Raw genomic sequence first — 23,711 nt, 5'->3', positions numbered from 1 at the left:
AACAACAAGGTATTTGTCTGATAGGACTTGGGCAGGTTGTCTCCTCCTCAGACCCATGATGCTTTGCTGCATCCAGATTAATTCTTATTTTAAAATGTCTCCGTCTCCCAGTCTTGCTATTGCTGTTGGTCTTAATAACTCCGCCCCCTCCGCTTCCGTAAGCGTTTCTTTCCTCTGGTCCAGCAAAGAGTTGGTGCTACCTTGGAACCGGTTCTTCTTGGCCGGAGCCAGTTCTTTGTCAGTGGAAACAGAAAGCCCAGTTCCAAACTCAGCACTGACCCAGAACCAGAACCAGCCCTGGAATCAGTTTGGTGGAAAAGGGGTAGGAGAAAGGTTGCTACATCTTCTCTGAGGGGAAGATTAGGCCAGTCTACATACATCCAGCGTATCATCACCGAAGCTCTTCCTTTACACCAGCTATTAATATGGACAAAGTAGACAGTTTTTTGTTTATTTGATGGTGACGTCATATTTCTTTGTTTGAAGGCTAAATACAAATGTGGCAGGGTGGAGGAGCGGCAGCCACTCAGGTGATGAGTCACAGGTGTGGCCCATCAACCTCTCCACCCTGCCAGCCTTGATAAGGCGAGGCTGGACAGCAGCAAGGTTTTGGTGGGGAGACTGAGAAGCTGCTGCTGGGGATCGGTGTGATGCTGTGCTTGTGCACGTGTGGCGGTGTCTGCTAAATAAAGGGTTCTGCACAAAACTCCGTGTCCTCTCTATCCTGTCGGTCGGGCCCCGTAGCACTCGCCCTGCTACAACAAAGAAAAGCTGAACATTCATTTAGTTGTATAGTTTTTATTTTCTAAAATGTTATTCTGGTGGAGTTTCATAGACTTGGCAAAAATATTTTTTTGTTTCACAGGCATCTGTTGCGGGCATTCTCGGCAGTTTTTCTGAGGCTTTCATATTGTTTATATCGATATCGGAATGATATCGTATCGACCAAAATCAAGAATATATTTACAGTAAGTAAAGTACCATCGAGAGATCAGCGAACATTAATCATTGAACGTGCCAGTGGCTGGAAAAGGCTGGAGGCGTTGATCACAGCAGCCTGAGTCTACGAACCCAGACGGAATTTGCAGGTTTTATCGATGAAACCCGCAAATCAGTACGCTCCCTAACCCACCATTGTTAACCCAACGACCTCTCGAATCTGAAGTAGTTTAAGCTTTTCAGAACAAAACAGCTGAATTACTTGTTATAAACCAGCAGCTCAGAAAGATGCAGAGGCTGACGGGAGGCTGACTTAACGCGCCACCGACGAGCTCATCAGCTGCGTCGTTGGTGCAGACGAGACTCCGACGCAGAACATTTGAAACTCTCACACACTTTTTTATGTTTTATTTCCTATAATCACATGCATGTGACTTTTCTGTGGATCAGTAGTCTTGTTAAATGGCTTCTCGGGACTCCCGCTGGAGTCGGATTGACCGGTTTTGAAGTGATGATCTGTTTTTGAAGTGGAAAATGTGTAATCATGATGGATTTAATAGTCTGGTGGAATCTACGTTTTCAGGTCACGATTGATCTTTGGTGGCAAAATTTACGTTTTCAGGTCACGATTGATCTTTGGTGGCAAAATGTATCTTGAGTTTAATTCAGCGCTTTTGTATAGCTGTTTAAAAAAATAAATAAATAAAAGAAAGGGGGGGTTAGCAGAACCATAACTGGGGAGGGAAAGCAATCTGCTTTCCCTAGTCGGGGTTCTGAGATGAAAGAGACCAACAACCACAGAGATGTCAGCCCAGAGAGACGGAGAACAACAATAATTAAAGCTGCAAGCAGCGATGAAGGGGCCCTCGCACCCTTGTGCACGCTCAGGCGTGCTGCAGTGGAAGCGCTTGTATGACTTGCATGTAGATTCTTCAGGCCTGGACATTTAGCGGATGACACCACCCACGACTCTCTATATCAAACCATTCAAAAGTTATGGTAGAAAGTAGGAACTATCAGATGTCAACCAATCAGAAGAAGGGGCTAATTCAGGCCAGTAAAGGTCAAATACTCAAAACCATGTCCGATGACACCACCCACGAGTCTTTATGTCAAACTATTCAAAAGATATTGCAGAAAATAGGAACTATCACATATCGACCAATCAGAAGAAGGGGCGGGGCTAATCTGCACCAATTATGTTCAAGGACTCAAAACCGAGTCTGATGACACCATCCACGAGTCTTTATGTCAAACCATTTAAAAGTTATGGCAGAAAGTAGGAACTGTCAAATATGGACCAATCAGTTAAAGGAGGGGCGCTCTTTTTGGCGTCTATCGTCGCCACGGTAACGCTATTGACTGAGAAAAGAAATGGGCATCGTCGCAGAATCGAGACGCACATTTTGATGTATAACACACCTGGGTGCACGTTACGGTTCGGGAGAAGAAGCGGCCGAAGCAATGGCATAAATTGCGCCAAAATTACACGATTAATTCAAAATGGCGACTTCCTGTTCGGTTTCGGCCATGGCACCAAGAGACTTTTCTTTAAGTTGCGACATGATACAGGTGTGTACCGATTTTCGTGCATGTACGTCAAACCGTATTTTGGGGCTTGAGGCACAAAGTTTTCTAGGGGGCGCTGTTGAGCCATTAGGCCACGCCCATTAATGCAAACCATCAAATATCAAATTTTTCGCCAGGCCTGGCTTGCGTGCAAAATTTGGTGACTTTTGGGGCACGTTTAGGGGGGCAAAAAGGCCCTCATTTCGTTGGAAGAAAAATAAAAACGAGAACGAGAACTCCTACAGATACAATAGGGCCTTCGCACTGTAAGTGCTCGGGCCCTAATTACATATGCAAACTAAAGAAGGGAAGAGCCCATTGCATCATGGGGAAAAAAGGGAAAGTTTATAAGTTGAATCCTAAAACCCAAACTACGAGCTGGTTCCACAAGAGAGGGCTCTGATAGCTGTCAGTCAAACCGGGGCGGGTCTTTGCTGCCCGGTTGCAGGACGGTTGAGTCGGATGGAGACTGTAATCTCGTCCCTTCTTGACCGGCAGCTGCATCTCCTCCCAACGTGCCGAACGCAGCTCGTGTATTATTATTCACGGCTATTTGTACCGTGCAGGATGGAGAAGAACCCATCTGGATGTTCTTGAAGACGCAGCTCCAGTAATAGCTGACACTTACCCCCACTCAGATACGACAAGGATATTTGGAAAAGAAAATTACAAGGAATTGTTTAAGAAACTGAGCTTTCAGAAGCTAATTTGACATCTTTTAAGTTCTTTGGGCAATTTATAAGACTATTGTCACTGGAGGGTTATAAATGGTTCGAGAGGTATTTTGGAGGTTTGAATGACTCGACGAGTGTCTCCGGCCGCCTTCAGACTGGGCTCACGTAATTAGGATGTCTTTTTCCGTCAATGAATGAAAGATGAAGGAAATAAACGCTCTAATGGATTCTTTTAAAGACTGATGTGGAGAACTTAGCTTCGGTTACTCAAATCATGGTTCTTACTGAAAAAGCTGATAAAATCATGGATTTTCACTCTACATTCTTTGCAGTTACGCTGTTTTATACAATACAATCTGTTGGGTTCTTTTAGAGCTGAGGATTTCACTTCGTTATTACCGCTTGCCACTTTATTCTATTATATGTTATTTTATTTTGTACAATCTGTTCTTATAATTACTTATTCTTATCCTATATGTTGTCCACCGTCACTGTGTGTAATGCTGCCGCTACACTACAATTTCCAAGCTTGGGATAAAAGTATATATATATATATATATATATATATATATATATATATATATATATATATCTCTATCCATCTATCTATCACATCTTACTCTTAATTGTAGTCGATGTGGAGCAGGGTGGGATAATTGTGGCCCCTCGGGGCCCTGCATGTTTTAGAGGTCTCCCAGATTAAGATTGATGGTCATCATCGGCTCGGCTTGTCATTTTCAAATGATATATTACACTTGAATGAGACTTTTTTTTTTTCTTTTTTTGTTTTTTTTTTGCTCAGACATGTGAACATTCACAATTTTTTCTGACACTGGAAATGTATCCTGGGAGGTCTTCGCTATCCATTGAGACCAAACTTATGCATATTGTCCTTACAATTGACCCTCTGTCAGCCTTCTGATTGGTCCCCGACTGACCAATCAGAAACATCATCCTCTGTTGCTACATCCGGGTCAGAACATCCGGTTGGACCAAACAGCCGTCTCTCTCGTTCACATCGGTGGAAAAAGCCTAGTTTTTACTTGCCTTGTATCAACATTTAAATCACTGGATTATTTTAAAAAACTTTGTATTAGTAAAATTAACTCTTGTGTCGTGAGGGTGAATCGTATTTTTATCCCCAAAGTGGCAGAAATCCGTTCCGTACTTTCAAAACAAAGCTACAACCGCAAACGCGTTCATTTATTTATCTTAAAATGGTTAAGCGGTGTGTAAATGTTGTAAAAGTGACACCCGCTACCCAGAGAGAATCCCAGGAATAAATTTCATCCCAAAACCAACGTTAAATTACTAAAAATATCTGCTTTGGTTCTACGTGGACTGCCACACCTTTCACCGTGCTATCAGCTAAACTAATCAAAATATCTCTTTTTCACAGAAAACTGTAGTTTTTAAACTAACTACATGATACCCGAAGTGTTCATTTTTTTTATATCTATTTTTTTTGGTCCAATAATTAGAAATAAAGTTATGTAAAACCCTGTTTTCACAACGGAAGTGGACGGGAGAGACGACAGTTCTGTCTGATTTGGCAATGGGGGCGACCTAGCAATGGGGCTTGACAAAGGGTCAATTGTGGAGATATTGTTGATTTAATTTTGATAGGCCTGTTTAGGCGGAATTCACCTCCAAAATCCCTAGGGGTTAACAGGTTAAGGTGGTAGCCCTCAGGAAGGTGCCCTTATTCTGCTGTAAACGTAAACTGCCGCAGCTAACTTTGACATGGGGGGGGGGCGTGTCCCCTTCGGCTTCCCAGTAGCATGGCGGCATCTCTCACAAACAAAAAGAGGCTTCAAAACAGTTCTTCAGAAACCGCTGGGTCATATGACCTAACTGGCAGATTATTGTTTTTTTTTTTTTTAGGTCTCATTTAAGCTGCACGTCCTTGAGGTTTATTTAGGAAAGAATAAAGTCCAGTTTAAGTACAATCTCTGGTTGCTTTTAATTTTTTTAATTAACTGTCGGCTCGAGTTTGTTCTTGAAGTTCGATTTAAAATTCCGTAGCTCAACTTTAAAGGAGAAAGGAAGAAATTGAGTAACACACTGAACAAACAATGCAGACGTGGTGACGTCTGCGTGTTCCTACAAATGCATTGCGAACGTTTGGAAATGAGGTGCGTTTCATCTTCAGGGGAGTTGTGGTAGATTCTCTCTTGCGTGCATCTGAACTCTGCAAATATGCTTTTGGCCGCCGTTTGATTCCAGGAGGCTCATCACACGAATAGCAATGAGTTCTTTGGATATGCTCTATACAGGAGGACCCCCCACCATTCATGCGCTCGCACCGGTGTCGGCTCGGGCTTGTTGGCACACTCACAAACGTTCATGCACAATGGTTTACCAACACAACTACTGCACACATGTGCACGCTTACATTTCTACAGGCAAAAGTTAACGGGGGGGGGGGGGTTTATATGTGCTTATTGATAACAGCTAGAGTGTTTGTTCAAAACGTTTTTAATATATATTTTTTGTCCAATAGCGAAGGTCACGTTAGAGGTGGATGCAGTTCCTCCAAAAACAGCTGGTGGCACTGAGGAGCCAGATTTATTTAAATGAATAAATAAAGTCCTGTGAATGAAGCTAACAGCAGAGCAGGACTGGAGATCAAGTAGCAACCATCTAATGCTAAGAACCAAACTGCAGTTCCTCGCGTGAACACTGGGGGCTAGCTCCAACAACAAGTGGATTTAGGTCGCCTCCCAACTGATAAAATGGTTTTGGTCTTTTTTTCTTCCTGATTGGGGTGATTTTTGTGCCTAATCGGGTGAATTTAAACAAGGTAATACATTTTTTTTTTATATACTTTGAGAGGTGGCTAGTAGGGCTGGGGATTGGTTCAAATTTCAAGAATTGATTCGATTCCGAGTTACCTGAATTATACTATGTAGTTCTGCAACATATTAATACTAGTATTATGTTGATATTCAACAGCAAGTATTGGCAGCTAATGATGCTGTAAGGACCAATCACCTCCCAGAATGCTGATAGAACTGCTTTCAGAAACATCTTGTGGGGCAGAATTATCAAACAGATCCAGGGCAGCAAACAGACGACGCCATTAGGACACTAACCTGGTGCATTATAAAAAATATGAGATTAAAAATTCACCCAAAAGCTGTTATTGTTGAATACAAATGCAATTTTATTTTAAGTTTATGAAAAAGACATTCTCAGCCAGTGACGGTGTAACAGTGACATTGGTTGTATTACGGCAATACTTCACTTCTGTTTGGCATCCTTGCAAATCGCTTTGCTTTTGTCCTGCTCACCTTTCTTGCCGTCGTTTCTGAACCCGAAATGGAACCAGATATGAGATTTACAGTAAGCTTTCAGGAGTTTTCAAAACCAGCACTTTGTTAGCGCTTCCGCTACTCTTAGACGCCGTGTTCATTGTTTGATATTTTGACACCACGTGCATGCGTGAATTAAATGGCGTGACTACTGGGATTAAAGTTCACCGGGCGAAAATGTTCAAATGAAAAAAACAATCTTTTAGACATATGAATCGATTTTTAGGAATTAATATGAGAATCGATTTATAATCGGAAAGTCGATTTATTTTTTTAAATTTTTTTTTTCTCCAACACAGGCCTAGTGGCTAGCCGTTATTACTTCCTTGACAATCGTCATGCTACGAAGCTTCCGGTGCACTCTGCAGTTTATACTAACCCATGTCGTCTAAATGCAGCCGTTATGTCTGATTTTTCACCACTGAAACATCTGAAGCTCTACAGCTCCTTCGGCATGGATCCGTTGAAGAAGCTGGGAGACGCAGACGACTTTTTATTGACATCTGGTGGGCGTCTTCCTGTCTGCTTCCCGGGCAACGTGGGAGTATGACCAAAGAGATGCTTCAAAAAGCGCTCTTTAGCATCCAGGAGGATGTTTCAGGAGCTGTTGTTGTTTACCACGGAAGGCAAAGGGAAGATATTTGGAAATATTTGCTGAAAGTGATTGTACTGTAAAGTAGTCCCAATTGGTGGTGTCTAACTTATGCTGTTCCCTTGCAAAACAATATACTTCCTGGGTGAAGAACACCACCTGTTCTGTTGATCACGTCACTATTTTCCTTCCTGGTGAGCATAACTTTAAGCATTTTTTCCTTCTGATGAGACGTCTGAACCGAAAAGGTCAGAAGTAAAATTTCTGACTGTTTTTTTGATCTGATGGAAAAGACGAGCCGCTTCCTTCCTTCCCTTTCTCCATCCTGTTGTGGTTTTTCTTGCCCCCGTTCCTGTCCTCCAATCTGAGATTCGTTCCATCGTAGCCACATGACGCTCTCTACTATCTAAAAGGTTGTTTAAACATGTACTTCAAGAATCAATGATAAAAACTGTCAGTGAGCGATATTTGTTCATCTCAGAAGCATCATGGACCTTTTTATTATCAATTATGAGTGAAGCAATGTGGCTGGAGATATATTCATCAGAATTTGTTGTTCTGTCAAAAATCCCAAATATACGTTCACTTTGTTCGTCTTGATTCTTGTTGCTCTGTTTCACCCAGTCACATGTCTGTGTTCAGAGACTTGAGCTGATGTCCTGCAGAGACTCGAGCTCCGCTGCTTCTGAGAGGAAGTTTTCTCTGCCTCATCCTTCAGAGTTTGGTTTATTTGTTGACGTTTGGTGAGCCGTCTCTGCCAGGGAAAAATTGAGAATCTGGCCTCGTTGCCATGGGAACCTCCTAAGCATCATGAGGGTCCCTCACGAGGCTGTGTCCAACAAGCGTTGCAATGATGATTTCTTCCCTCAGATGTCATCGCGAGCTCCTCAAGAGGAATGTGTGAAGTGTTGTTGTATTTGTGCATCAAGATAAATATAGTGGATCAAAGAGTTTATTTCAGGACTGCAGCTGACTTGATTTTATAATCTGAGGATTGTCTTGGTTGGTCAGAATCTGCCACGGATCAACTCACGGGCTTGTACTCATGAGAACATCAGCTTTCCACAATACATCATGTGTCCCGGCCGGTGGATGGCTGGAGGTTTGGACTCTGCGTTCATCATAAAAATGAATGTTTTCAGTAGTAGATTTACTTATTTATTTATTTTTTCTTTTTTTTTTTTTAATTGTAGAAGTAAATAAGAGCAGTAACTGGAAATGGTCCTCCGAGGTCCACTTTAACATTTAAAAGTGGCACAAAGGACCTTTTGCAATTGTTAGTTCCTCCTAGAGGCCTGGAGGTTGAGGCGGTTCAACAACAATGTCCAACGATGTCCCGGAGTCACCCTTGTTTGGTGTCTCGCTTGGCAACCGTCTCGTCGTGAAACTGAGTCAGTTGTTTGCAGAGGTGGACAGAGTACTCGACCCCAGTACTTGAGTAAGAGTACAAATACTAGTGGTCAAAATTTACTCCGTTACAAGTAAAAGTAGCTCAGTCAAAATATTACTCGAGTAAGAGTAGAAAAGTACTTGCTTTTAAAGGTACTTAAGTATCCAAAAGTAAATGCTTTTAAATTTACTTTAAGTAAAAGTATAAGAGTAAGAGTACATTTCTTATTTTCCACATCAGTAAATTACTATATTATTTCTAAATTAATTTAAGGATCTTTTAACTATTGTTTCTGAGAATTAACTCTTTGAAACCAGCTGCACCGATGTGCTGCTTTTAGAAACACAATGTTATATAAAACCTGCAGAAACACCCAAAACAAATCAAATGAATGGGATCATAAGAGGACAGCAGATGATGCAGAGTTTATTAACAATCATGAACTGAAACCAAATGAATCTGCACCATCCAACTAAGTCTGGATCCCCCTCAAAGACCACTGCTTTACAAAAAACTACATCTCTGCTTTCAATAACTCAATGTTGAAGTCACTTAACTTTACAGGAAGGACATGTACCAGTACAATATAGCAATATAGAGCATAACAAACTGTCTCCCAATGTCTGTCCTGAAAGTAACGAGTACTTTTCAGCCTTCCTAGAAATTTACTCGAGTAAAAGTAAAAATATTTGTCTTGGAAATGTATTCAAGTAAGAGTAATAAGTACCAAAGAAATCTAATACTCAAGTAAAGTACAAATCCTCTGGATATGTACTTAAGTACAGTACTCAAGTAAATTTACTCCGTTACTGTCCACCACTGGTTGTTTGTCTCTCCCACAACGTCCCCCGCAGCTAACAACTAATCAAATGTTCCTACATGGTCCTGCAACACACTGTACCACCACTGTTACCTGAAACCTTTTTATATGCTTTTTATATCTTTTCTGCCCAACTTTGGGTAAAACAACAATAGTAAGTGTGATGTACACCCAAGCCGCTATAAAAACAGTTTCAGAGATCCAACCTGGTCCTGGGTGTTCACCCTCACGTTTCTTTTGTCTTCCTGCAGTGTCGCAGCGCGCCACATCTGGAACCGAAGTCTTCCTCCAGACGGCCGGTGGGTAAACGCTTTTGTGTGTCCGTGTCCTCCGCTCCTACAGAACAGGATGTTCACGCTCCAGCGGGCCGTACGAAACGTGGCCGAGAGTCGGCTGAAGTCGACATTAACCGCAGCGTGTTGAAAACATCACATGACCACCAGCGTTGCTACGTGCGGCCGGTGTTGTTACTCGGATGTGAGACCGCTATGGGTTATGCAAGCTGACGACTTTAACGCGCTGTGTTAAAGATAGCTGGGGTAGTCTGGGTCACATGATGCCGCTGCGCTCCCTAGACATGGGTTGATAATCTGCATAGAAACTCCTCCAACGATGGAGGGAGGCAGTTGTCGGGGGGGGTTATGTGAAGACTTTCACAGACAAAATACGTATTTTTAGCCGCTGCTTCCAAACGACTGGTGGAAATATCTAAACGTAGCGTTGACAGTAGTGTTGTTTCTGGCAACCTGTTTCAATTTTAGCTTTAGTCTAGTCTTTGGGTCAAGCTATCATTTTAGTTTTTATTAGCTTTAGTCTTGTTCATTCTCCTTTTAGTTGTGTAAAATTTCAGTCGACTAATAAAAGTCTGAGCATTTTATTTATTTTAGTCAGAATTGTCCACGACCATTTTAGTCTAGTTTTTACGGTGGCCGACAAGGACCAAACGCATTGCAACGGCCTAAGGCGTCTCAGTTAAGGAAAACGGCTTCAAGTACAGAAAGGATTCAAATTCACAAACTCAAAACGAGGTACAAAAAGAGGAACGTGGTGCAAAGGAAAAAACGTGCTGCAAAAAACAAAGACAAATGAAGCATCATCAAACGGGCTGCAAATAGAGAAACGATGCAAAGCACAAAATTATATAAAACAAGAAACCATCTTCAAAAGAAAAACGCTTCATAACCAGTCACTACAACCGGAAGTGCTCCAAACCTGCAGGGGGCGCTCTCGGCATAATCTTATTATTATATTATTGTTACCTTATAAACTCAAGAATACATTCATTCCAGATACAGAAGATGCTCTAATTTGAGTTTACAACATATTTATTTTTCCCCATTTCTCCCCATCTTTTTCTTTTTCGACGACGCATTTGGTTTTCTTTTCCACGTCTATGTAGGAAAGTGTATCCAAAGATGGTCTCTTCTTTTTCTTCTCCCAGCCCCAGAGAAGATCCCCGCGTGGCCGGCCATCGGCCCCTTTCTCTATTTAACTTTGTTTTTAATTGCCATGAACCTAGAGCTCTGCGTTAACGGCATCAGCCTCTAACCTGCAGCTGCATCTTCTGGATCTGATTCCCCGCTGCAGCGACTGGGATTGAGGACGTGACGTCACCCAGCAGCAGAACTAAACCAGAGGAAACTACTTAAAACATGGATATTAAGGATCTTTGTTACAACATTTCGTCTCGTCTCGGTCAACGAAAATGAAGACACATTTTAGCAGAGTTTTTATTTTGTAATATACAGTTTAGTCTTGTTTTTATTCCTCTACGATATTGCATTATATATTTAATTATCGTTATCGTGACATTACCAGCATTTCCGTTCCGTCTCATTTCGTTCTCCTCAGGTGATAAAGGTTCGTTGAAGACGATGTTTAGTAAATTTTCGTCGACGAAAGCAACTTTAGTCCACAGACAGAAACGGGAGGCCCCCCCCCCGTTCAGGATCGAATGCTTGAGGCGTCTGCTTTGATCTCCCGTCTCCGTTTGACTGTCGTCTGACCCTCTTTTCTTCTTCTTCTTCTCGACCGTCACCCTTTTATCTGCTGTATCATGTAACAGATCTCAGAGAGCATCATCAGCTCATCGATTCTCTTTCACGTCTATGACCGTGCAGGTGAATTAGTTATGTGACCCACACAGCCTACAGATCATATTTGAGCACATTAATGGCCTGACTGCCCTTCCTCCTCCTTCCACCTCCTCCTCCTCCTCCTCCTCCTCCTCCTCCTCCTCTCAGATAATGACATGAAGTCTGAAAATGTTGCCAAAAACGCCTTTCATCTGGCGCTCTCGCCCAACTCCCCTCATCAGTCTAGTCAGTTTGATTAAAAACAAAAACCCAGATGAGTCTGAAACCTGAAGCCTGCTCCTGTGAAGTTGCTGAGGGTCTAAAGTTCACGGGGGTTTGCTTGCAGTTACCTCATCCAGGATCAAAGTCGTCCTGGGACGGTCGTTTGAGGAGCCTGCGGTCACTCGGGGGGGATTTCTTCTGAGCGGCTCCGTTGGGCCAGTTTCTTTTCAGTTATTTAAGCCGACATTTAGGACAGATAATTAAACAAAGTCAGAACTATATGTGGAGAAATTGTTAAATATCCTAAGAGAACTTATTCTTGACATTCAAACGCATAGTTTCATGTTCATTTGAGTCAAAGTTCAAACCCAGTCAGGCTTTCTGAAGTGCTCGTGAGGCGCTCGGTTCTTCAGGGGTTTGGACAAGGAACAAGACCAGAACCGCTCAGAACCTGATTCAAATAACTGTCATTAACTGGTATTTTTATTAAAGTGTTTAAAACAAGAATAAACTCTGCGGTGATCAGTCAGACGGGACCTGCGGTGGGTTATATTTCATCCATCTGTGTGAAGGGCAGCAAACGCAGGAATTGAAATGAAATCTGTGCTCTAATATTTGAGAATGAGAAGTAAAATGTATATGCAGCATTCTGGTTTTATTTGATTTGATACATTTTTGTCTCAAGTATTCTCATTAAAATGTCCTAAGTTTCCATAAGCACATCTTTCCGTCGCTCTAAACTCCGTCGATACTCAGATTAAGGGCTTAGAGAAGCGGCGGAAGCAATGATTGGTACATAAAATCACCTCTGACTGATATCCAGATAACAGCCGACCGCGAATATGTAATTACCATATCAGCATCAAGTTTGGCCAAGTTTTGCAACGGCGCCTCGCACATGAAGGTCGGATCCACGAGCCGGATGACATGACGGCTAACTGGCTCGGAGCAGGCGAGGAAACGGTCAGTCGTCATAAAAGAAGCCTCACAGATGTGCAGTATTCAGAGATGTGTTCTGCAGAATGACTGTATGAAGAACTGGACATCTTTTTAGAGATGCACAATATTGAAATTATGACCGATATCCGATATTTTCAGGGTCATATCTGTGGATACCGATATTTAACATATACCCTGTATGTATTTTTCATATCAGGCCTACTGAACACTACACGCAGGACCACAATGGAAATAAGCTCCTCTGCCCTGAGGCTTTGGCCCAAAATATTCACTCAATCAATACTCAGTTTCAAAGTGTCTGCTTTCACTACTGAAAATGGTTGATTATCCAGTGCAATAAACTCCATCACTTGAGCGTTGAATGCCTTTACGTCCGGGTTGTCACGGCCGAATGGTTTGGGGAGAAGACTACAGTGCTGAGGTGACTCTGCCGATGTTACTGAGGGATCGGAGGAGGCCAAAACGTTATTTTATCGGTGAAAATTATCGGGTTTATGCTGTATCGGTTTGATACCGAGCATTCTTTGGCCGTTATCAGGGCCTTAACGATATTCTACCGATAATATCGTGCATCACTAATTTTTTAAATAAAAAAGTAATTTTTTGTATACTGTTTTGTAAAAGGGGGCACATCTGTCCAAACATTTCAAGTGTCAAAGCGACATCTCAAAACCAGAGAGGCGGAGCAGAGCTCTCCACGCCCTACGAGAAATATCTATATATATCTATATATGTGTATGTACTGTATGTATACATGTGTGTGTGTGTGTATATATGTGTGTGTGTGTGTGTGTGTGTGTGTGTGTGTGTGTGTGTGTGTATATATATATATATATATATATATATATATATATTTATTTTTTTTATTTTTTTTTATTTTTATTTTTTTTGTATTTTTTATTTTTTTTATTTTTTTTTTTTTTTTTTTTAAGTAGCAGCACTGGGTGATTCCCATTTTTTGTTGTTTTGTTTTTAATAATATATTTTCTCGTAGCGCGTGGAAGGATTGCGTTATTCTAGCCAGACACCCTCCGTTTTTCCCATATTTATCACCCAGTGCTCCTACCTGAGTCAGTCCTGTGCATTGCTCCCTCTACCAGCCCCGGGAGTCCCTGCACTGAGCTCAAGCCTCCTTACTTGAGGAGTGAGCAGGCTGCTTCGTTTCACCAGAATGGGTGGGGGGTGAAGGTGAAACACAGACCCCCATGCTTTGTGAAATGCATTTAATCAACTTTGGACTTGCTTTGGACTTACATTTTTTAATGTTCCAGTCGGACCACAGATAATTAATTAAAACAAAAAAAAGGAAAAAGAAAAGTTTGTTCAGCATGATGTTCATCACTGTCTTGCTTCTCTCCCATGAATGTCTGGATCCGAGGAGACTGAAGAGGACTGTTGGAGGGGGGGGGGTCGACATGGCCGTGCTTCTGTACTGGATGCAGGATGTGTTTCAGCATCGTCGTACTGAAAGATGCATGACCCTCCCTGGAAAACATGTTTTATGGATGGCAGCATAGCACACGGTGCACACACCTTCTTCAGCTTTTCTTTCTTTCTTTCTTTCTTTCTTTTTCCCTCGCTCTCCAGATCTGCAAGCTTACGCGTCCTCATACCATCAGAGAGGCAGGATTTTCAGCTCAGATCTGGGGAGTGCACGGCTGAGCCCACTTCTGCGTTTAATGGCGTGCAGCCCGAGGACCCAGAGATCAAACGGGGGCTATTCATTCATTTATTTATTTATTCATTTATTCCTGGTCCCAGGTGCACAGGGGTTTCTTCAGAATGTCTCAACTCTTTTGACAACATTTTGTACAATAGAGGACAAGTTATTGGAAGGGTCCTCACAGTCTTATGGTCAGGAACTAGACAGGTTTTCCAGGTTTGGAAGACCCCACATGAGCTTGTTGTGAATGAAAGTTTCTGACCCGACTTCTGGTTCTCCCAGCTGATCGACGACCGGAGTCAGAAACGCACCACTAGCCCAGCTTGTAACTTTACGGGTCATTATTTAACTCACGAGTCAACCCTGCCGACGAGGCTTGCTGCTTCAAACACAACAAGGAGGCAATATACAGATTCGGTGAAATAGGAGTTTATCCCCTGATCCTCTGACCCGATAACGCCACCAGCTCGCAGCCTCCAGGCGGTAATCGGTTAAAGCCTTTGTCTCTCTAATATGCTTTAAGAGGATTTCTTCTGCGGTATTATGGCGTTGGACAGGTCACGTCCCTCAGAGAGGAGGTCATTTCCTCTCTTCTAAATTAAACCGTATGTTTTGATACTATCGTGCGGTCATATGGCTTTCTTCATCTTTGTCCTCATCTTTAGCATCACGCGAGAGCAGCAGCTTCACGGAGTGGAGGATGTGCTCACATGACCTCGTCGGATGATACGGCACAAGGAAACGTGCAGATGTGTCGCAACTAAAGGCTAAATCCACCTCGTTTTTATCTGATATGCAGAAATAATACAAATCTATAGTTTTAGACATGCACCTTCACCTGCACCATGACGGCATCTGTTGTGCTTTCGGGTGGGACAGATTCCTCCTCCTCCTCCTCCAACCATAACACATTATGGTTGTGCAGTACCAATCCTGAAAAAGTTTCCTGAAAGTGACGCAAAAAAATGTTTTTGTTTTGAATTTTCAAAGTAATTAAAAGACGCCATGTAACGGTTTTTAGAGTCTTCAAAGCTCTAAAGCGACTACAATTACATTGAGTAGATTAAAGCAAATAAAATATCAGTGTTTATTGTGTACGTTGTGTACGTCTCTGCCATAATGAAAACCTTTTTTTGTTGATAATTTCTCCTAAATATTTAGTAAAAACCAGGAAAAGCAGCACCCAAATTTATATTTTTCAGCCCAAATGGGCTGAAACCTGCCCAATCTGGCAACACAGATTTAGAACCTCCGCAGAAGATTCTTCTCAAAACGATGAAATAAACTTTTTAATGATGACTGGATAAATTCCCCCTTTAGAATTAAGACCCTTGGGTTGAAATAATAGAATAAAGACATTTAAAGACCTTATTTTAGCAAAAATGGAACTTAATACTTTTCTAAGGACCCGCGGCCGCCCTGGTCTACGGTTGACACACGAAGCAGTTTTGTACACGGCAGTGATTTCTCTTCTTCTATTTTGAGCCCTTATTGTGAAGCTGCTACGTATTTGTGCTTCAGACCAACGTAGTTATGACTCCGTCAAGTGTGACTGTGCTGGGTATCGGGGGGGTATTGGAGGCCTTTCTTGCATATATTTTCTCTTTGTGTGTGAACAGGCATCAGTTATCCGACATGCCGCTTAAGTCTTTAACCCATAAATCCCTGCCAGAGTTTAACCAGCGGAGATTAAAGCTTCCTGAACCACAAAATGTATTTGCAAGTAAAGTCAACTTCATTTTTGCAAGTAAAGTCAACTTAATTTTGATAAATAAAGTAACCACAATTAAGTTGACTGTACTTGCAAAATGTATTATTTACTTACAAAAAATTAAGTAGTTTATACATAATAATCTATTTTATCTACATAATAATCTCATGCAAAAAGTTGACTTATTTTTTTTAAGTAGATCAAGCACAATATTTGTATCAGTGTAGGGGTCTAACGTGCCGAGTAGATACTTTTTCTGTTTCTACTCTGCCGAGGTTGTAAGAGGCTCAGTTGGGCTGTATCTGACGTCATCACACTACAGGCCACCGACGTCTGAGTCAGGATGTGACATCAGCGAAAGAGCGACTCTGACGGCGGCTTCTTGTTCATTTTAGTTGACAGGCAATGGCAGCGCAAAAGTCTGTTTCGTGATCCAACTCTGAGGTTCAGATGTTCATAAACCTGGTGGCTGAGGAGAGAATTAAAAAGGGATCTACAAAGGTGATAAGGAACGACAAGATTTACCAGGAGCTCTGTCTTCAAAGCTCTGACTTCAAAGCTGCTCGCAGTTACCAACGGACTTTTCAGCAGCGCCGAGACAAACTAAAAAAAAAAAAAGCGTTGCCGCTTGAAGCTTCTCTCACTCATTTTTTTTTTACTTGATATCGAAAACAAGCCACAGACCCAGCAGCACATATATCATCTCCTCCAAGTTCTACATCTTTAGTGTTGTTCGTTTAGATCACACAATCAAGTAAGTCACAGCACCCGCCTACTTCTGATCCGGGCGCTGGATTGTAGTGGAAAAGAAACCAGGCCGAGCTGAGATAAGTAGAGCCAAGTAGGTGCTAGTGGAAAAGTGCCATAATAAAGAATAAAGAAAGGAACAAGTCATCTTGGGTGGTGATAAAAGTATAAATACTTAACATCACAGAGGACGCTCTCTTTCTTTGTAAGCGGTAGTGTTGTTTTTTCTAGCGTTAGTCTGTGTAACTGGAGGATAAATGAAGAAAACAGAGGCTGAATAATCTTTTATTTCCTTAACCCACTTCATCCTCCTCAGAGCCTGTCCCGAGTCAACATCCTGTAAAATCACTTGTGTTGGCTCTTCACGGTTCCTCGGCACAAATGGAAAGAGGTTGTTTGCTCCTGATTTCGTCTCTTTGTGTCTGAATGCTGGATGTCACACAGTCGATCCCGTCCCTGGTTGGGAGAGCTCGTGTTGCTTCCCATCATCCACCTTCTCTCTGCATTTCAGGAAACCTGCTTCTCCTTGTTCAGCAGCGAGCCGTCATCCAACTTGCAAGGGGAAGCACTTTATTCTGCTCCGTTGGCTCTTTTGGTATTTAAAGGCTCAACTTTAATTAGCCCGTGTGTGCTGCTTACGTCCGGGTCTGCATTAAACGCAGATGACGGCCATTACTCCCAGCTCAGGCACCTGTCTCGCTGCAGTAAATTCAGAAGTTTTATTGTCGTCATTATCTCCCCCCCACACTGTGGGGTTTGTTTGGGCCACAACGGCGAACACTCAGCAGGTTTGTGCACGAGGCTGCCGCTCCATGCCAAGGCTTCGCTCGCTTTATTCAATAAGTTGTGTCTGAGACAGCAGGAAGTGTTTCTCAGGGGGTTAACGTGGCCACGGTTACCCCTAATGAGCCAAGCACCAGGCCGGACCCAGAACAAGGCAGCAGCGGTAAATACAGACGTCCCCCGTACAGGGTGTCTACACGTTTTGAATTTCAGTTAAATTTCAGACTTTTTAATACCATTTTCAAACAAAATTTAAGACCAAAAAGACAGTCACATACTTTGAACCCAATGTCCAGAGAAACTGGAATTTTCGAGCCATTTGTTGCTAAATTTAAATTTACCCATATTTGCTTGCCCGGTTTCGAGACTACGCCGACTAAAAAATCCAGTGCTGAGGTCGAGGTTGCCAGATCTGACAGGTTCCAGCCCAAACACGATATAAAACCCGCCAAAGTAATGAAAAACCAGCTCAAATCTTACATTCTCCATGTTAAAACCGTCAATTCTTAAATGTGTAATACATTTCTAGTCATAAGCAAATGAAGCTTCACAACACCACTAACTAGCCAAAAGAATTTCAGGCTAAAAAAAACCCACAATTATATTGAGTAAATAAATTAAAGCAAAAAAAAATATCAGTGAGTTTATTGTGTAAGTTTCCACTTTTCTCTGCCGTAATGGAAACTTTTTTGTCAATAATTTCTCCTAAATATTTTGTAAAAAAGGAAAAGTTAGGCCCAATTAGACTGAAACCTGCTCAACCTGGCAACACTGACTGAAGCGTCGCCAAGCAAGCAATTAATTGTACAACTATCAAGCTTTTATTGATGAAAAACTGTTCTGCGCTGTGAAGATCCAACACTTTCTGTTGCGAGATCGGGTCAAAAACCCACTGATCCTGACCATTTTATTTATTTATTCATAAAAGTACTATTTTTTTTTGCTCTTTCTTTGCAGACAGCAATTTTTGGGACGTTAAGCAATGAGAAGACGCTGTTCGACAGCAGACTGGTGAGTCTCAAGTTTGTTTAATTGTATGATTGTACTCGCAAAGTCTTAAGGGATTTTAATTAAGTCAAATACCTTCAAAGTGAAGGAAAAAAAAACTCCCCAAAGCTTCAACAGATGTCTTTTTCCTTCTCTATAATTGAGCTCAGTCTAAATGTGCTAAACCTGTGTTCTCTTTTGTATTAAATCCATTTTTTAAATAATCAGACTTACCCCCTCGCAACAGATGGCAAGAAAAAGTCTTTGTTGATGATACCATGTTTTTACCATGAAACACAGACTTTCTTGGCGTCTCTGTTGTTGTTCTTTTGCAAACTGGCACACCCACAAAGAGCCAATTAAGCAGCAACAAAGGACATTACTAAGCTGCCCGGGTATTTGCCTGCCTAAATCTGTCAATATAGGAGGGGGAAGGGGGGTGGGGAGTGGGGGTGCAGGCATCCTGTGCCAATTGGCACGTGACGTATTTAATTACTTAGTCCAGCAGTGCCAAATGAAATCAACAGATTTGTGGATTTGTTCATTTCCCATTTGTCAGGAAAAATAAATGAATAAAAGCATCCCTTTTATTCCTTTACGCTTTGTCTCTAAAGCCCTCCGGGGGGCCTTGTGGCCATCAAGCTGCTTTGCCTTCTTCAGTCCATCCTCAGTAATGAACTAGTGCAGGTGGGTGGGCCATCCAGTGTTGATGAACAGGTACCAGATCCCCCTTTTCCACCAAACCAGTTCCAGTGCTGGTGCTGGTTCAAAACTCGTTCAACTTGTGAACCAGCTGAGAACCGGTTTGCTTTTCCATAGCTCGGGGTACTAAGGGGAGCCACGTCATTACGTCGCTGCTAGGGTTGCCACCCGTCCTGTAAAATACAGAATTGTCCTTTATTTGAGAAAAAAATGTTGCGTCCCGTATTGAACTAATACGGGACACGATTTGTACCGTATTTTCATTAACTTTTACACCATACTCTAGTTGAATTATTGAAATAAGTTAACTTTTACACCATATTATAGTTGAATTATTGAAATAAATTAACCTTTACAACATATTCTAGTTGAATTATTGAAATAAGTTAACTTTTACACCATTTTCTGGTTGAATTATTGAAATTAATTAACTTTTACACCATATTCTAGTTGAATTATTGAAATAAATTCACTTTTACACCATATTCTAGTTGAAATATTGAAATAAATTCACTTTTACACCATATTCTAGTTGAATTATTGAAATAAATTCACTTTTACACCATATTCTAGTTGAATTATTGAAATAAATTCACTTTTACACCATATTCTTCACCTGTATGTGTATTATACATCTGGGTTGATGTGGACATACGTAGCATAGGATGCTATTTCAGTTGCTAGTATGGTTGTCTGTCTGTACAGTCAAACGTCAGTTACATCGCCGCGTTTGCGTGAAAGTTGAAACAACAACAAGGTATTTGGTCTAATAGGACTTGACCACGTAGCTCCTCCATGGACCACATCTCTAAAAGATAGGTTGTCTTCTCCTCAGACCACTGCTGCTTTGCTGCATCCAGATTAAGGCCCCGTTTACACGTAGCAAAAACGTTGGCGTTTTCATGCGTTTTGGCCGTTTGTTTACACGAAAACGAAGCTCAAAGTCACCAAAAACGATAATTTCTGAAAACTCCGGCCAGATTTTCAAAAAGTGGAGATTTTCAAAAACTCAGTTTTTTCACGTTTGCTTGTAAACCGAGGGAAACGGAGATTTAGGCTTCAGAACGTCATATTATGCAACAGAAACGTCACCAGCATCATTTGTGCGACCTGTGTTTACAATTTGTTTGGCCACCATCAATATTTTCTTGTATTTTACCTGTTTTATATTCTAAAGTCCCACTTAAAAGTAACTCAACTTCTCTGTCACTCCAAACGAAAGACTCTCGTTCCGTCTTGGAAGTAACTGCAGTCAAGGCTGATTTATGGTTCAGTGTTACACCAACGCAGAGCCTACGGCGTAGGGTACGCGGCGACGCGCACCGTAAGTAGGCTACGCCGTCGATTTAACGCGGAACCATATTATTCAGGCTTCACACATGTCATTTGTTGACGTTTTTTTCCAGGATTCCGATTGGCTAGCATGACTTTATGCTTCCCGTTACTCTGCCCCCTGCAGGTTTGGCTGCTCATAGCACCTTAACAGCTATTTATGCGGGTTCGTGTAAACGAGGGTATTTTTCAAAACGTAGAGGGGAAATATCCGTTTTTGTAAATACCCGGATATGTGTAAACGTGGCCTAATTCTTATTTAAAAATGTCTCTGTCTCCCAGTCTTGCTATTGCCGTTTGTCTTAATAACTCCGCCCCCTCTGCTTACGTAAGCGGTTCTTTCCTCTAGCCCAGCAAAGAGTTGGTGCTACTTGTGACCGTTTTTTCTGGCCCGGAGCCAGTTCTTTGTTAGTGGAAACAGAAAGCCCAGTTCCAAACCCCCTTTTGGTGGAAAGGGGGTAATAGAGAGCCTGAAGATTAAAGATTTTAAAGCTGCAAGCTGGACTATTGTACACTTTCAAACATGTAAAAATCAGTCAAATTAATGTTTGTGTATACCGGCGTACAGTGTTGGGACTAACGCGTTATTTAGTAGCATTAGTTTTGCAGTAACTAATACTCTAACGCATTGCTTTTTAAATTCAGTAACGCAATTACCGTTACCAAACTCCGTGATTTCTGGCTACAGTGAATCTTCTTTTCCACACAGAGACAGGAGGAAACGTAGTGTGTGTGTTCTTTCAAAAACATGACGGTCATTGTGGTGATATGTAATAAATCACCTGTAATACAATAGGTGTCATAGTCATGGCGAGCCAAGAGAGCAAGGTGAGTTTCGCAACGTGGAGATATTGTTATTACAGTAATCCCTGGTTTTTCGCTGGGGTTACGTTCCAAAAAGTGATAAGTGAAATTATTTTTACAATTATTATAGAAGGCTTCAAATTGCGGAGATCAGCACGGCCTCGCACGTATTTCCCTTCTGACTGCGTCGCTACATCCCGACTCTGTAGCGTCTTTTTCTAAAGCCCGCGGTGAAGGTGTGTTTTTTCGAGAGAAGAAAATAGTTATAGGTAGTTGTTGTCGTTCTTTTTTCTTCTGGGCAAAAAGATTCTTATAAGCCGACATGCTACCATTGGTTATATCTGAGAACTGTAATGAACGATTCATCAAAGGGTTCCGTTTATTGAGCTGCTCGCCGAAGCTCATTGGCCGTTCTCAGCTTGTTGCTAAGCGACCAACGCTATTGATACAGGAAGTGAAGAAGCGGGGAGACTGTTTAGCCAATCAGAATGCAGAACACGATGCACAATGCAAATGCATACAGTACCTGCTGAAATGAAGGCTAGAGGGGCATTAATGGGAGCATTTAAAATAATGTTTTTATTTAAAGTAATTAAAAAGTTACTTTTCATAGAAACGCATTACTTTTTGGTCTAAGTAACTGAGTTACTTTTTAATGAAGTAACTAATAACGGTAACTAGTTACTATTTTTCAGTAACTAGCACAACACTGCCAGTGTATATATATCAGAGAAAAGCAACTGTTTTATGAGGTGCTTACGTTACTTACGTGCTTACGAGCTTCTGGGTTGAAATTACATTTTAAATCAGTTCCTTGACTGACTCCAAAAATGAGTCAGTCTCCATTGACCTCAATGTGTAAATTTTCAACTTTACTGTAGAAATAAACATATTTTCAGCCTGGTCCATACAGTAAATAGTTTTGGATATTCGTAACTTTGATTTCACGTCCATGACAACTGTACGTTAGGCTTGGGCGGTATTACGGTAATACTGTATACTGTCGCTGTCTAAAAATAGCAGCGGTATAATTTTCAATACCGTCATGAAAAAATGCAATGGACTTATATAAGAGATAACAATTAAAAATCAAATGAAAGTAATTTAATGCCTAAAATTGAAATTGATTCTATGTCCAGTAGCACTTATGTGTGGTTGAATTTTCAGTTTTACTTAAATAGTTGAATATGTTTTAGCGGCTACCTACATTTTGAGACTTTCCATAAAGTTTATGAACGTGATGTCATCACCTGACAGCGGAGAGAGACGCACTGGGAGAGAGAGGGGGAGAAAGACGGCAGGTCGCGCACCGAGTGACTTGGTGTCAAAAAAGAAAACGACCTCGAACTAACAAAGTCAATAAATACTGCAATTCTAAAAAAAAAGCTGGAGGCCAAGTATGAATTTGATTCAGTGCGCAAATTAATGCGAAAGTGCACTTTCCTCGATCCTCGTTACCGCGGAGGATATGAGACTGCTACGCCGTCGATTTAACGCGGAACCATAAATCAGGCTTTACGGTAATGTGAAGTGCGCCTGCCAAATCCTGTCGGCGCCGACATGATCTTAATTGATTTTTGCGCGACTGTTGTATTTGCACTTTTTTTATAAGCTGCATTTGTTGTTAATAAAAGTTGTTAATATTAAGCATGTTATGTTGTTATTGTTCAGTAATAGTATTTGGCATTCAGTTTCTGAACGGTGAAGGCTCAAGCCAACACTTTGGTAATACCACTTGAGGCTTACGTCATCATTTTTAATTAGTCACGGTAATACCGTATACCTGGGTAAAATGTGGAGGAAGTTTGACGGTAAAATTTGGATACCGCCCAAGCCTACTGTACGTGTTTGTTTGTTTGTTTTTTTTATTTAAACACATCAGGTAAAATTACATAAAGCAACAAATGTATGTATACTTAGACTGTTTGATTGGCAGCAGGCACAGCCAATGATGAGCTGTCATCACTTAGCATCATATTGACTTCTGTGCTGTGAATAGGGATGGGAATTGATAAGATTTTTTCGATTCCGATTCTCTTATCGATTCTGCTTATCGATTCGATTCTTTATCGATTCTCATTTGGAAAAAAGGAGAAGAAACAATTTTAGTATCAACTTTGTTTTAATAAAACAAAGTTGATACTAAAATACTAAAAAGAAACTATTTTAGTATCAACTTTGTTTTAATAAAAAAAAGTTGATACTAAAATTGTTTCTTTGTTTCAATTTCTTTGTTTCTCTGATCTTTTTTGTTCAAAGATATAAAACTTTTATATCTTCGAACAAAAAAAATATAATGAGGTCTTAAGATGCCCCCAGCCTTGGGCTCCTCGATGGTGCCAGGGGGTCCCCACAAAATGATTTGTAATATACAGTAAAATATGTATTTAATTTAAAATAATAGCCTAATAATAAAATAAATATTCT

At 41.3% G+C, this 23,711-nt stretch overlaps 1 protein-coding gene across 1 annotated transcript in view; it reads left to right on the top strand.

The window, feature by feature from the left end:
* Positions 1-23,711, top strand: part of rasgef1ba (RasGEF domain family, member 1Ba) — a 146,581-nt gene that overhangs the window by 11,804 nt on the left and 111,066 nt on the right. Inside the window, exons 2-3 of the mRNA XM_061730671.1 lie at positions 9,550-9,597; positions 18,417-18,470. Of these exons, the coding sequence (XP_061586655.1) occupies positions 9,550-9,597; positions 18,417-18,470 (102 nt within the window). The remainder of the gene's footprint in view (positions 1-9,549; positions 9,598-18,416; positions 18,471-23,711) is intronic.

This window comes from Cololabis saira, chromosome 9 (assembly GCF_033807715.1).
Source record: "Cololabis saira isolate AMF1-May2022 chromosome 9, fColSai1.1, whole genome shotgun sequence".
Lineage (NCBI taxonomy): Eukaryota > Metazoa > Chordata > Actinopteri > Beloniformes > Belonidae > Cololabis > Cololabis saira.
The sequence above is the reverse complement of the archived record's forward strand: the minus strand, read 5'-3'. Positions and strand labels throughout refer to the sequence as shown.